The 16024-nt window shown below is 38.7% G+C and overlaps 1 protein-coding gene across 1 annotated transcript in view; it reads left to right on the plus strand.

Moving 5' to 3' along the window:
• LOC148028264 (uncharacterized) overlaps positions 1 to 5693 on the plus strand; it is an 85109-nt gene extending 79416 nt beyond the window's left edge. Inside the window, exons 9-11 of the mRNA XM_087690052.1 lie at positions 4388 to 4507; positions 4619 to 4774; positions 4882 to 5693. Of these exons, the coding sequence (XP_087546178.1) occupies positions 4388 to 4507; positions 4619 to 4774; positions 4882 to 5190 (585 nt within the window). The 3' untranslated portion in view covers positions 5191 to 5693. The remainder of the gene's footprint in view (positions 1 to 4387; positions 4508 to 4618; positions 4775 to 4881) is intronic.
• The last annotated feature ends 10331 nt before the right edge of the window (positions 5694 to 16024 follow it).

Here is a 16024-nt window from a genome sequence, read left to right on the forward strand (position 1 = left end):
GAGAGAGAGAGAGAGAGAGAGAGAGAGAGAGAGAGCGATATATTAGGGGGGTGTGCACATGTGTTGTGGGAGAGGAAGCCTAAACAACACCTACAACCATCCTAAAAGTAACCCTAAATGGTCACAAACATGTAATTTAAAATAGTTGGGCAATTTGAACCGAATGCCGTTGTACTTCATTGGATGTGTCATATTGGATAGGACGGATCAGGCTAGTCTATCCATTCATCGGATGTGGACAACTATGGCCTAGGTTTGGAACAGCACTCTTCATCCACATGACTCAAGTCGTAGTGGTGAGCGCAATATCTATTCTTTGAAGGAACAATCTGCCAAGGTGCAATATCTATTCATTGAAGGAACATTCCATCAATCAAAAAACTTTACAAAGCGCTGGGAAAAATGCAATGCCTAATCTTGGACAAGGCATGCAGCATGGACAGCAAGCTGAGAATGAGGGGACTAGACAAGAATCAGGTCCTAGATCTCTTGAAGCTGATGACCAGCAAGAGGAAAAGGAATTTGTTGACCAATTTAAAGATCAGCTGAGAACAGATAACATACTTATGCAATTGACAAAATATCCTTGGTTTATGCTTGTGCAAAGGCAAGAAGAGGAAATCATCTTCAAGATCTTCGAGATAGCAAAATGCACCAAAAGCCAATGTAGAAGCATTATGTTCCAAATGTGGGTAATGAGCATAAGCAAATGATGCCAATGGGGCAATTGATTCATATTCAAGGCCAACTTGGAAGTGCCAATCCAATGCCTTTTGGAGAGCAAGACGTGTGCTAATGTGGGTCAACTGGGTTACTTTGATGATTGTTCGGTTTTCCAAGCAATGGTTGATAATGCTTCAGCCATGGGCATGTTCGGTTTTCCAAGCAATGGTTGATAATGCTTCAGCCATGGGCATGCAAGGATTAAGTGTATTTGGTATGCAGACACCAATGCATGGTATGCAAGGTGTAGCTAGGTATGGTAAGTGGAATGCAAAACCGTATGTATGGTGATGTTGGCATGATCCTTTGGGTAGAAGGTAGTATGTTTGGTAATGCATTTGCACACCTTGGTGTGCTTGGAACTCATAGTATGAATGTTGGTCGTGCAAATGCTTTGTATAGTGCTGGTTGTGAGGAAAATGCAGCCAATGTACCCTTTTTGGCAATACTTCAACCTTTAGCCAACCCGGTGTCCATTATCCAAGATTAAGCAATAATGTTGCCTTTTTAGTTTATGTGAATTTTATTGTTTGCTGTAATTAGTGCTTAATTAGGTTATTCATCACCCTTGTTGAGGAGGAAGGCTGGTTTCAGTGGCAAATTATTCCATTGTGCGACTTACTAAAAACGCTTCATGCTTGGTGTATGGATCAGTCTTGGTAGACCATGTGATAGCCTGCACTGTCAGGTTGACCTGAGGCACTGATGCTCATATGTTTCATGTCAGAAGAGTTTGGCTGAAACATTTGTTATCCTAGGTGTATCAGATTGGCCAGCATCTCTCCCTGTTACTTACTATAGGCATAGTGGTCCATCCAGTGATAGGGTTTACATAAAGAGGATTGGACTTCTGATCAAATACATGTGAACTGAAAGTTAAAGAATTGGACAGACAAAAGACCCAGGAACAAGGCATTAAGGTGGGAAGAGACCATCGCCCTTTGGAAAGATACGACTTTTTCCCCTCGTGTCCCTCAATTAGGATTCTCAACAGTGACAGAGCAAAGCAAGTGAATCTCATAATGGTACAAAGTCCTCATTAGAGGACGTTTTAGAATCTCAGATCCCACAACAAATTATGAGCGAACAATGTCAGAAGACCAAGTATACAGAAAACAGTGGTGGGAGAGCTTTATTTAAACTTTGTCTCGGGAGAATTGGAGTGGAACAGCCTTGCCTTTTAGAAAGCAATGTCGGACAACCTTGCCTTATGACAATTATGGCAGGAACAGCTTTCTTTGGGAAAAATAGTGGAGCAGGCAACCTCAACTGTGGTAACTGTAGTGGAGGAGTTTAGAAAAGTTTTCTGTGCTAGAGATGGGATTGAAGTTCTCGGAGACGTTACCAGCAATTAATAACATCCAGCAGATGAACACTGCAGAAGTTTTTGGAAGATGTGGATGTCAGCAAAAGGGCTTTGCTCTCTGATCGAGCAAATCCTGAAACAACTACAATTTTCTCTTACGAAGGTTAGGTTCGCCTTGAAATGGATTCTAGCATTTAAATAAGATAATAGAGTCCTGCATTTGGCTTTTGAGCATTTTAGCTTTATCATTATGGAGTTGCTTCAATTTTGTCCTACATTCTTATCAAAGTTATCATGTTAAATAACGTATTAAGCATGCTTCTGTGATGCTGCTAGAGCCCACACTGCTCACTTCCTCTCCATATCTTCTCCATCTGTCTCATACTGCTCAAATTCCAAGAGAGATCCGTCTTGAAGCCTATAGCGAACCGCCAAATTCATAGGGATAATAAAGATACCCGAAAAGCAAACAATTTATGCTGATTCATGTTAGCTTTTGATTCACACTTTCACTGCAGCTTGGAAGCACCTGAGGTCATACATGCTGCCCTCTAGGTAGATGAGTGTGTGATTTGCAGCAGCTCTATATCATCTGCCCCAAAGGGTGGCAATACAATGGTGTAGTCTCTGTTGTGTTGTGTGATATGGGCATATGGCCTCCACCATAAACGAAACGAGTAATTAATAGGGCCCTGTCTGAAAAGAGGCATGACAGTGAATCTCTGTGCACTCAAGCTGGGCTCAGAACTTGGCTGTGAACCAAAGAACACAATGCAGCAGCCGCTCTAATCCAACTGGAGGAAAGACCCCATCTTGTAGACAGTGTCATGAAAGTTTAGAAAGACAACCAGCACACATATTTGTCCATGCAAGAGAACAACTGGCGTCCTAAAGGAATTGTAAGGATGCCATTAGTTTAGGTGCAGGTTGTGGGAAGAACAGGTTTTAGGTGTAGGTTAATGGCTCAGCCAATATTTTGTGATCGTATTCAAGTGTATCCATGCATCAATGAACAAGATATGGGTGACCAGTTCCTTCCGTGGAAGTAAGGTGGATTAAGCCTCTTATCAAAGTGAGTGGTACTTTTTTGGTGCCATTGATATTGTTAAAAGCAAGCAAGAGGCCCAACTTCCAAGCAGAAGAGAATGTCAACCAAATAAAAGCTACTCTTATATTACAAATCAGTGCATCTCCAATCAGATCCCAGCGAAAGGGTATTGGACTGACTGGCCTGGTACCTAATTTCTAGTCAGCTTTTGGCAACAAGCCCCAGAACTGTTGATCAGCAATCCTTCAATCCATAACATCTCATGAAGGGCTGAAGCTCCTTCAGAGATAGGTTTGTCATTTTTGCAGTCACCTCACCGAGCTTCTGTCCTTGAAGAATAGCAATCCCGTTTAATCATTTGTTTGGAACCCCTCATTGTTGGTGGAACTATTCTTGGGAATTAGTCAATTTCTCCTCCTCAGTATGATTGACTGACTGCAGAGATAGGTTTGTCAACTTTTGCGGTCACCTTGCTGAGCTTCTGTCCTTGAAGACTAGTGATCCCCTTTGATCATTTGTTTCGAACCCCTCATTATTGGTGGAACTATTCTTGGGAATTAGTCAAGTTCTCCTCCTCAGTATGTTTGACTGACTGCAGAGATAGGTTTGTCACCTCACTGAGCTTCTGTCCTTGAAGAATAGTGACCCCGTTTGATCATTTGCTTGGAATCCCTCATTGTTGGTGGAACTATTCAAGCTCTCCTCCCTGGTATGTTTCACGCCAAGAAAATACTTGGAAAGTAGTGGCATTTTTACCTTCCAAGGTCAGCCATATTGGACTGAAGTTATTGAAACTCGCTTTATTTTAGTTCCAGGCAAAGGCCTTACTGGTTTCCACTCTTGATCTCATCAAGGTGAGGGATTGTTAGTCAGGCACCTATCAGCCATTCATGAATCGCTACAGCTCTCACTCCATCAAGGACCTGCTACAAGACATGCATCTTTCTCTATTAAAGAAACTGACATTATCCATATCCCTGCTTGGCCTGCTCTCCTGCTAGCTTAGCCACATCAAGAACTGTATGGGACTCCTTTATGTAGACTGGTTGACCATGCCAACCCAAACTTGAGACAAAAGTTCCTGTTTTTGGGAATTATCCTGCCCAAAGATCGTTGCTTTTGAGATAGGGTGATGTCGGTATCAAGAGAGTCTAGCACTTTGGTATAAAACATAAGAATGGCGTTTGAGAAATAACTTCTTGGGATACATCTGAATTATGCAACATGTGCTGCTTGGAAATTGAGTTTCTAGTGCTCTGAAGTGATTGACTAATGTGGTAGTAAACTGGATGTTCTTATTATGGGAGAAGGCTCAGCAATCAGGATCACTAGATCATGAAGGCTCATCAGAGGATAGCGCTGGCAAAAGCAACTCTGATTTTGGAGAGACATATGGAGCAGGTCCAGCAGTATTGACTCAAAAAAGTGCAGTAAGTGCTGAACAATAAACGGTGCTACCTCTTCTGTATCGCTTTCTGTAGCAGCCTTCTACAGCATTCTGTTGAACATTGACTTCAGAATAACATTATAAGTTTATGCAGGTGAGGTTGAAGGAAAGACTTGAATTGTTTGACACACTGAGGCAAGCAGTCTACCTTCTTCCTGAAGATTGGAGATATTTAGGGCAAACAGTTCATCAAAGTCATGATCTTCCAACTTGGTGGCAAGCTGGCACTCATGATAAACAGCTTGTTCTGGTAATTTGTGTGTGTGTGTGTGTGTGAGAGAGAGAAATCAATAACGGGGTTGCTTTGAAAAAGCTCGAGCTGGTACGATGTTGTTGTTTTGCTTCTTTCTATCACAGGGAGTTTTGAAGCATGGATTTGGCAACTGGGATGCAATCTTCGAGGACAGATCATACGGTTTCAAAGCAGGCATCAGAAGCGAGGATTTGGAGGCAAGGTGGGAAAGGCAACAGAGTGGGGAGACCGAGGAGTACATGAAGGGCAAGGGTAAGAGAACCGTTTCTCCTGGAGAGACGATAACCTCAGGTTCACCTTCGCCCAAATCCTGCGCAAAGCGTCTGAAATTTATAGGCAGTGTCGTGCGTCGCCATCTTCAAAAGCACTATAATGGCAAGTCCAAAACCTCACACACACAAGCCAGTTCTTAAAAGCGAACGTCCTTTCAGTACACGTGGGGGCTAGAGAATACCCAGTGCTGGAAATGATCTGTTCATATTCAAAGTAGACTCGCGGCTTCCTCGTCCATCGTTGATTGCATCGTTTACTGTTTTAATGTCGTGCCCTACGACACACACGACTCGCGAGGGTTCGGTCTCGTTGAGACGGTGTGCCCTGGTTGTTGGTAAACATCACCAACCAACCCTCACAATAAGTAAACTCTCTAGAAATGTCTGGACATTAGACAACATTGCGAGGGTTGTAGTCCTAAGTTTTAGACCAGGATGTGATTGCATTGGCTTCGAATGACAAGAGGTCTCCTACGCAAGGTCCCAATGCTATGACCAACACTTTCCAACAAGAAGAAAAGCTTTGGTTTTGTCGAAATTGTAAATTCATATGTTTTTTCCTTTGTGAGTGGAAGCAAACCTTGATCGGTCAAAACTTCCAACCATGTCAAACGGCTTCATAAATGTTATGAGATACTTTGCAATTTGATCTTCATTTTGGGCATTAAAAATGTGTTCATTGTATATGCGAAATGAGACAAATATATAAAGCTTCATCCGATGCAATGGTGTGCAATAAATAATAAAGCACACAAGGATATTCTTTTTGTCCTAATTTTCAAATTTTCTAGGCATTAGACTTCATATTGTTGTTTATACTTCATGTTTTATCATTGTACATTTAGTAAATGATACATGTCACTCTCTAACGCCTATTTTGATATTGATTTGAGTTGAAAGTTATTTTACCTCATTCAGAGTATTCCTAAAGTTTATGAATTTTGATCTAGTTGACTTATTCTTTCATGGAAGCCACACAAACCAAGCTTTGATATAATGAGATGATGTAAAGTACTACATACAACTTTACTACCAACAATCTCAAGTATAAAAGTACTACAACTTCGAACTTGATGAGCTTTTGCCCAAAAGGTGTACTAATCAAGACCTTCAATATATACAACTATTTTGTTGCACCATTTTTATTTATAATATTAGTTTCCAAAGCAAATGCTTGCTAGTGAGTTCTTTGAAATCTTAAAGAGTGTTGAAAATGTTATTAGAGTTTCTTAGGGATATATTTGGATTCTTATTATATGAGAGCCCCTTAACCCATGGCTATTCAACTTCAAAAACCAAAAGCTAACGTTTGTTATGATTTTCTAGTAGTGATTTGCGTGAATACATTGGGACAAGTAGGGTATTTTTCTCACCAGGCTTTTCTTCTCAAGCCTTGTATATATGCCCATTCATGAAATAAGGCTTGCTAACTATAACAAACTAATATTTAATGACTAAAAAAAAAGAAAATTGAACAAAATTTGATGGGCTTTCATTCACAGATCTCCATGAATCCATGGTTATAAGATACAATGGAAAAGAAGACTCATGATAATGCTATAGCTAATGCAAATAATAATAATAATAATAATAAATATATATAAATATGGTTTGTCAAATGATCAAACAGCATTTACAATGCCACCAAGGCTTCTTTTATACTCCTCAAGTAATATTATAAATCTCTTTTTCTCTATGTACAATTGTCTTCTAATTTAATAACAACTCTGAAAATAGTCTTTTACAAGCATTTTCCTTTCATTACAAACCATTCTCTCTTGAAGTAGCTTTGTTCTCAAAGCTTGGATGGTAGAAATAAAAGAACCAAATGAATATCATAAAATCTCAAACACAAAAGTTTGTTGAATAGATTTGTGTATGGTGAACTATTCTCTATGAAATTTCATGTGTTGTCCAAAACAAGATTGCAAGAGAGAATTTGCCAAAACTTCCAATATACAACTTTGAATAATACACATGAGGTGCTTAAAGATAGAAGGCACCTATATTACTTATTTGAACCATAAAATTAAAATATGATGAAGTTAGGTCAATATTTTCATTGCAAAAATTTAATATGTCGTTCTTTTTGTCCAATAATCAAGAATCCTCTTGAAGAAGCCATGGAAAGTTATTCAAATAAATGGATGTTTGCCAATAGACTCTTTCGATGGTAAACCCTTCCATTTGATGAGAGATGCAAGGAGAGAATGGTTGCGAAGAACATTCTCAAGCTTGCCAATAATCTTTTTGGGTTATAGATGAGTAACCCATCCTCATCAATGGATGGTAATGCCTCAAGCACTTGAATTTCATATTCCAATTCATGTGAAAGACCATATATTTGGGGTAGTAGAGGTAGTTGAAGCTTATAAGCAAGGTCTTCGACCCTTGAAGCACTCATTGTAGTTCATAGAAACAATGGGCTAACATACTGTGACCTCCTTTGAGTGATGCATTACAAGACTTACGTACTTTTAAAAATGCTCAATTTTCTACTTGAAACTTCTTATGTCTTCTCTTATTATTCACATAAGGTTTCATTATGCCTTCGATTTTTGAATATTCTCTTGATATTATGTCATAAGAGAGACTAGGCGCACAAGTTCATCTTTAGCTTGAGGATTGACATTATCATGAAAGACTATTGTAGGTACTGACCTTGTATTCATATAGAGCCTTGAAGGGTTAATATATTTGGGGTAGTAGAGGGTAGTTGAACCTTATAAGCAAGGTCTCAAACCCTTTGAAGCACTCGTAGATCATAGAAACAATGGGCTAACATATTGTCTCCTTTGAGTGATGCACAACGAGACTTACATGCTTTTAAAAATACTCAATTTCCTACTTGAAACTCCATATGCCTTCTCTTGTTATTCGCATAAGGTTTTATTATGCCTTAGGCTTTTTGAATATTCTCTCGTTATTGCTTCATAAGAGAGACCATGTGCACAAGTTCATCTTTACCTTGAGGATTAACATTATCATGAAAGACTATTGTAGATACTTAGACCTTGTATTCATATAGAAGGGTAATATATTTGGGGTACTAGAGGGTAGTTGAAGCTTATAAGCAAGGTTTCCAACCCTTTGAAGCACTCGATATAGATCATAGAAACGATGGGCTAACATATTGTGACATCCTTTGAGTGATGCATAATGAGACATATACTTTTAAAAACACTCAATTTCCTACTTGAAACTCCATATGCCTTCTCTTATTATTCGCATAAGGTTTCATTATACCTTAGGGTTTTCGAACATTCTCTTGATATTACTTCATAAGAGATATCATGCGCACAAGTTCATCTTTAGCTTGAGGATTAACGTTATCATGAAAGACTATTTATTGTAGAAACTTAGACCTTGTATTCATATAGAGCCTTGAAGGGTGACATCCCAATACTCAAGTGATGAGAATTATTATATCAAAACTTAGCAAGGTAAAGCCAACAATCCCAACTTGACTACATATCATGCAAATAGTGTCTCAAATTAACTTCAAGCCATTTATTCACTCTTTGTCTATCCATTTGTTTAGGAATGGTAGGCAATGCTAAGAGCGAAAACAATGCTTGTAGAGTTCAACAAGCTCTTTCAAAAATTGTCCATAGACTTAAAAACAATCTTCATGGGCATATCATGCAATTTAAAACCCCCCTTTATAAACTGCTTTGCCACTTACTTGGTTGAATATTACATCTTAGTTTGAAGAAAGTGAGAAAATTTTGTAAGATGGTTAACAATAACAAAGATTATATTCCAACCATATTTAGTAATGAGAAATCCTGTAATTGAATCCATAGATATATCAGTTTTTTTGTCAATAGGAATGGGTAATGGCTGTAATAATCTACCAAACAATAGAGAAGAATCCTTGTTCCGTTGATACTCTTAAGCATTGAGAAACAAAATTATTCACATCTATTCAAAGTTCTTTTCAATTAAAACTCTTATGAACATTATTAAATGTCTTAAAAAGATCCAAATGCCTCACCATTGGAGAAAAATGTATCTCTAGAAGAATATTTTGCTTGAAGTTAGACAAGGGAGTCAAGTGTATGTAACCTAAAAACCATAGAAAATCATTATCCCACTTATAATTGGAGAATTCTCCATTATCTCCTTACTATAATTTCTACATAATGATAGTCGCATGCTAGTCCAACAAATACTCTTCATGGATGTCATCTATCCAATCTTTGTAGATAGTAGAGAGGGTTGCTGAAGAGTAAACACTTTTAAAGAGAGGCCAGGCATTGACCACTTGCATCAACATATATGGACAAACCAAGATAAGTGCTAAAATAAGTAAGGATTTCAGCTCATTGAAGCTCCTCTCTATTATAGTGTCCCAGAAGAAAGCTTTTTTCTGTAACCTATTGGTAAGAGGCATTGTAACATGGGAATAATCCCTAATGAACTAATGGTAAAAGAAAGAGAGTCCAATAAATCTTGGCAATGTAGTGTTGGTTGGAGTAGGACAATTTCTTATGCACTACAATATCTTAGGGTCCACTGTAATACCTTGCTAACTAACAATATGGCATAGATACTCCACCTTATTCACCCCATAAAAGTGCACTTGGACTCTCTTGCAAATAATTTATGCTGTCTCAAGAGCTCAAATACTTCTTTGGCATATTACAATTGATCCTCCTTGTTCTTGCTTGAAAACCATTGTGTGCCAAAGCAAGTTTGCCAGTTTCAATTTACTGATCCTAATGCACACTTATCTTACATGTACACTAGCAGAAATCCCACCTTAGATTCAGGTCCATCTTGAATTTGAGAGTTTTAAGAGGTCTGAATAGGATTCCATGAGACGGCAATTTCTAATATTGCTTGCACTACAGTGCTTTGCTTATACATCGAATCAAGTGAAGGGGAGCAACAATATCACATTATGTTGATATGTGTTCCTACACATTGACAGGATCGAACCTATGCAAGGTCTATTGTTTCCTTACCATCATGTCATTTGATATTGACATATTCGCCTTCTCAATCAATGTTATCTCTTTCACCATGTTTAAGGCAGAGTTTCTAGAACTGCTCCTACCGATGCCAACCACAAGTTTCTTACTCTGATCAATTGGGTGCATGCTTGTATTGCCAACTTCTTGGTAATACATTTGCTCAATCAGTTCAATTGAACCCTGATCAAAATATCCTTCCCCTTCACTGGACCCTCTTCATTGTTAGAATCAAGCACCTGAAGTTCTATCAGAATCTTGCAAAGAGACACAGTGGCTGAGAATTCTTTGTTGAACAACTCAGGTTGGATCATTTATTGTACACCTGTCTGTCATTGAAGTGGGTTCAAGCAATGAATGTTAATTGCTGTAATTATATGATAGAAGCCTGTTGTCAACATATAGATGTCACTGAACTGATTCAGAAATGAAAATGCGCATGTGAGACTATATACTCTCTTAGACATTGATGAGATTATGCTAAGTCCAAAAGAGCAATGAGTCCTGAATAGGTCTACATGTGGCATTGTTATTACTGCCTTTGAGAACTGGGAGAGCCTTTCCCTGTGTGTCTTTGTCTAGATGCCAATCTCTGGGGTAATTGTTGGTTGTTTCTTCATTTTGGCATTTTTCTGCTTCCTGAAATGATATGATTGAAAAGCCAACTACCAATAGACATTGTTGGTTATTTGGTTCTCCTGGCATGCTTTTGCCTGCTGAAATGATTGCATTCCCATGGCTGTCCATTAGACATAGTCTTTCAGTAAGAAGATAGATTGCATTCCCATGGCTATCTTTCCTTTTTTCATACGATTTGTTGATCCATTGTGAACTCGACTTGCAATTCCCCAGTATTGACATTCAGTGCGTCTTTGTATATGCATGCTTGTTCCAATGAACATTGTTGTTATTGCATATTCATTTCCATGTATTTTCCTGCTAATGCCATTGAATTGAGAGCATGCTCTCACTCATACCATCAAAATATTTGAGATTTAACCATTGACCATCATCAAACCAAATCCGAAGCTGTAAAGCCTAAAATTTATAGCTATAAGGGAGGATGAGACATTAGACCCTACACTCCAAATACATAAATCATATTTCCACAACAATAAAGATTACATTCTAATGGGTGCATGTTTGCTCTTCAACCTCAGCGCCTACAAAGTAGCACTCCTACATGTTCACACCACCCTTGTGGAGCACAACAGGTCTCTCTTACTGTGGCTAATATATGTTGCAAGTATTGTAATTCAACAAACATACACTCAATTCAATAATCCTCAAAATATTGAGCTCACAAATTTATACCGCCATTGATATACAACAAGATAGTTGCAAACTTGTGTCCAGGAAATTTGAGAACAGAAATCCCTTTTAGAAACATGAGAGAGGACCTTTACATCCCAACAACCTCCCACTTAAAGGTGCAAAGTGAACCTTTAACCAATTCCCACTAGTCGTATCAGCCTATTATGTCAACCTTTGAGAAAGGAGAGCTATCTACATTAAGGAGTACTCATTACCAGCCACCAATATCATCAAAGCACCATGCCCGTCCTCAATTCAATCCAAGACGTGAGGCTACTCATGAAGAAGAGAAGGATATAAGAGAAGAAGTGAATGAGGAGTTTCATGGATGTGGCCCCTTCCACAAATCTTTTTCCTCTCGATCAACCTTCAAGCAAAAAGAATCGAACTTTCATGATAAGAGTGGAAGATTTGATGAAAGAAGGCCATTTCATAATATCACAAATAAAGATAAGTCATTTTATGGTCAGCCCACTAATGGAAAACATCATTCTTTTGGATTGGGACAACCGAATCATGGTCGTAATAATCCTAACAATGAAAAAGTATCCATCGAGCTCTAATATTCTCAAACCAAACTCACCACACCCATTGAGAATCCCAAAGTAGGAGTACCATGTATGATTCTCAATCTCATGCCCCAAAAACCAAGGTGCCCCCAACAATGTCAACCGAAATAGGGGAGGAGAAAAACCAAAAGGAAGGGTGCTCAATCCTTGAGTGCTCCAATGGTCTATTGACCCAAAGCTCAAGCAAGTGTCCATGAGCAACCGCTCATGCATGACCTCCTACCTAATGATTCTAAGGGTGATTACCACAACAAGAATCAATGACAAAGTATCCGTCAAGCTTTAATCTTCTCAAACCAAGCTCACCACACCCACTGAGAATCCCAAAGTAGGAGTACCATGCATCAACTTGTCCAGTTCAACTAAACCCAATCAACTAAACCCAAACCACCATCAGGCCTTAGGCCATCATAGCCATGATGATCCATTCTTGAAGTGGTTTCCAATATGGCCATGGACACAAGGGATAACTTGGTAACATACATCTGATGACTGGACTCAACTTTCATGTTCTTTGCTAGATAATACGAATGTTTGGACCTAGGTCTACTTGATGAACCTATAGCAAATGAGGTACATTCTTTGACGTGTTCTTGGGAAGAATACGAATTAATTTTCATAAGACCCCTACTATTGTAGATGAAATGATTGGCAATGAAATTTCATGAGAAGAGGCCTTAATCCAACACTTAATATTCTCCTATAAGAAGGGTAAAATTCCCATGCTACCATAGAAACTTATTGAACTCCAACGATTAGTCGAAAATTCTAAGTCCAATTTCTTATGCAAGTGGTATACTTTGCACATTTCATGGGCTCAAGAGGGTTGTCAAATCATGACCAATGCGGAGCAATGACATACTATCAATCAAAACCAATGCGGAGCAATGACATACTATCAATCAAAACTTTTGAGTATGACTAGACCTATGTGGCCCCAACCTCATTTAGAGTGTTAGCCATGACAAGGAATCAACCATTAGAAGACAACATCATGCTCCACCCATACTTGGATAGGATCTTAACAAAGGAGGAACTCCACATTGCAAGCCAAATCAACTCTAATGACCTCTTGACTTATGTCTTAACTTATATCATCCAATTGGGTATTCATCCATAGGATATGGACTATTATGTGACCCTAGAGTATAACCCCAAGTTTTATGACTAATTTTTGAAAAAGTAAGGCACACCACATATGCATTGAATGCCCATCCACCTTGCTTTCCACAATCCTAGAAAGGATTTTCATCCTTTCCAAGGGGGAGGGGGGCAAAGCGAAAAATGGATGGGAAATTGAAGTAGGAATTGAATTAAAGGGAAGAATTGTTGTGTAAAAATGCATGGGTTGATTGATGTGAGAGTTCTCATTTTGTGGTTTATACCCTTCATCATCGGACACTAATCTTTCTAGTCACTTTACCTTCTGTAGAAGAGATGTCCTTTAAAGAGAACTAATTGCGGGCTATTGTGTAGTGATAGAAACCCAAATGGCAAGTCAATGGATAAAGCCAACAGGCTCCCCTTCTTGGAGGAGCATAGAAGATATGGTTTAGCCATGGACATACGCACATTCAACCAACTAAAATATTGCAACATCCACGATATGGAAGGAGTGGTGACATCTGAAGAGGTCATTGGGCAGATGATAGAATGATGTAATCTTGCCAAGTACCTGGAGAAGGTGGGACATGACATCAACCACAACAAATGCATAGAGTTCTTGAGACCTTTTGATGCCCAAAGGAGCAATGGCATAGTAACCATCAATCAAGGAGAGACTTTTAGAAGGGTGGAAGTTACCCTTAGTCGAAATGATGATGATTAGAGAGAGAGAGAGAGAGAGAGAGAGAGAGAGAGAGAGAGAGAGAGAGAGAGAGAGAGAGAGAGAGAGAGAGAGAGAGAGAGAGAGAGAGAGAGAGAGAGAGAGAGATGAATCATAAAGCTCCCAAGCATCACACTATGGGATCACCTACTAGAATAGAGGGAAGATATGGATGCCTCTCAACTCCCATAGTCGGCATTTATATAAAGAAATAAGGAGGAAGAGTGGGTTTGCATGATACATTCCACATAGAAATGAATGTTAACCCCAAATAGAGAAGGTTGTAGAGAGGGTTGGTTTCCTAAGGGACTGTTAAGTAAGGACACATGGTATCTCCTGGAAATACGAGAAATATAAAAGAGAGGAGTTTGTGTTCGAATGTTCTATATGTTTTAGCGACGCATCACATTGCTCGACTTAGATGTAATATTCCTTTTACTATTAGCTTGTCTACTAAAATGATCCTATTCTTTGTCAAGTATTACAAGACAATGAGGATTATCTTAAGAATCAAGAGACACTTAGAACTCAAGTTGCTAAAGTATAACTGAAGGCATAGTGGGAAGAGGATGGGGGCTTTCCCTTTAACATCTACTTCATTGCATGAAGAACAAGGAAAGGAGTGAAACCATCAACCTTCTAATGACACTTGGCATTATTTGCTCAAACTGTACTAGCTAGGAGCTTCTTTTAGGGTATGAAGTGGCTCTTCTTAAGTATTGATTTGTTGTGGATAGACCCTTTTTGAAGGATGAATTCTCCTATGCTTTTTGAAGCAAATGACGGTTTAGGAATCTCCACACATTGGTGGGCTTCTCGCATAGCTCTATAAATCCATTTGGGAGGTTTATGGAAGGACTTTGTTATGCTTTTGAACGACTATTTTAAAGAAGGAGCTATGTCCTAAGAGGTCAATCGAGGTCAAATAAAAATGATTCCTAAGTCTAAAAATTGATTAAAAATCTCTCAATGGAGACCTTTGGCCATGCTTAACTTCTTTTATAAACTAATGGACACAATTGTAGTTTGAGGATTAGGATGGGGCTTTCTTGATTTCTTCACCCGTGGGTTTGCATATGAAAGGAGGTTGCAAGATGTGATCCTCAAACTTGTGATGGCTATTGATTGGGAATTAGTAAAGTATTTGTAACTATGATCTAGACCTTGTTTGTGAATGCTCTAGCTTAGATATGTATCAATGGTGCACTTTTAGGTTCTTGTTGCTAAACTTTAGAAATGGAATATTGAGCCTCTTTCCTTAACTCCATGCTTGTCTTAGCCTTTTTTTTTTTGTGGCTACCCTATTTTCCTTCAGTGTTTCTATCTAGAGAGAATCAATGAAGTCATTGAAAGTTTTTTTATGGTCCCCTAGAGAGGGACACCATTGGCATGCTATTGCTTGAGATGTAGTCATAGCTAACAACCTAAAAGGAGCCTTGGGTGTTGAATACCTAAAAAAAAAGTGGAGATGCTTGTTTTTAACTTGGTTGGATTCATCTTGACAAACCTTTGTTGTGTTGCTAAGATATTGGATAGCTAACTACATGATACTAGGGGGATACTGATTTGATCATAGCCAGTCAAATACTCTCCTTAGCAATATAATTGTTCTAGAGATACCCAATCTTGAAGTGGTAGAGAACTTAATAGCCTTCCATAGAGCTTTTGACACTAGAATGGGATTCCTTAGATAGTTTGGGCTATTTTATGGAGCATTCAAAGGTAACTTTGTGCCCATTCGAGTGAAACCCAAACCATCTAAGGTGCTCTATATTAGATGTGTACCAAGAATAGGTAACAAGGTTGTAAGAGATGAAGCTTAAAGATACCCAAATGAGAAGGAATAATATGTGACAAGGTTGTGGAGAAAACCTTAAAGACACCCAAAGGAGAAGAAAGAAAAGGCATGTTGATTGCTTCAATCCCTAACCATAGGGGGACATGCCCATCCATTGTGACACCTTACCATCATGACAATTGACATGGAATCCATGAAGGCCTATTTATTCAAACCAACCTATCTTCAAGGGAGCAAAGAGTACCTTGACCACCCATCTCCTCTATTTTCCTCAATAACAACAGTATTTTCTATCCCTCCACCATGGATATTACCCTTTCTACTCAATAACAACAATATTTTCTATGCATCCACCATGGATATTACCCTTTCTACTACAACAACCTTGAACAAGAAGAAATCAAAGAAGCCATCTTTTACTACTACCCTACATAAGCAAAGAGTACCTTGACCACCCATCTCCTCTATTTTCCTCAATAACAATAGTATTTTC

Source organism: Lygodium microphyllum, chromosome 12 (genome assembly GCF_053477565.2).
Source record: "Lygodium microphyllum isolate KBCC chromosome 12, Lygodium_microphyllum_v1.1.10, whole genome shotgun sequence".
Lineage (NCBI taxonomy): Eukaryota > Viridiplantae > Streptophyta > Polypodiopsida > Schizaeales > Lygodiaceae > Lygodium > Lygodium microphyllum.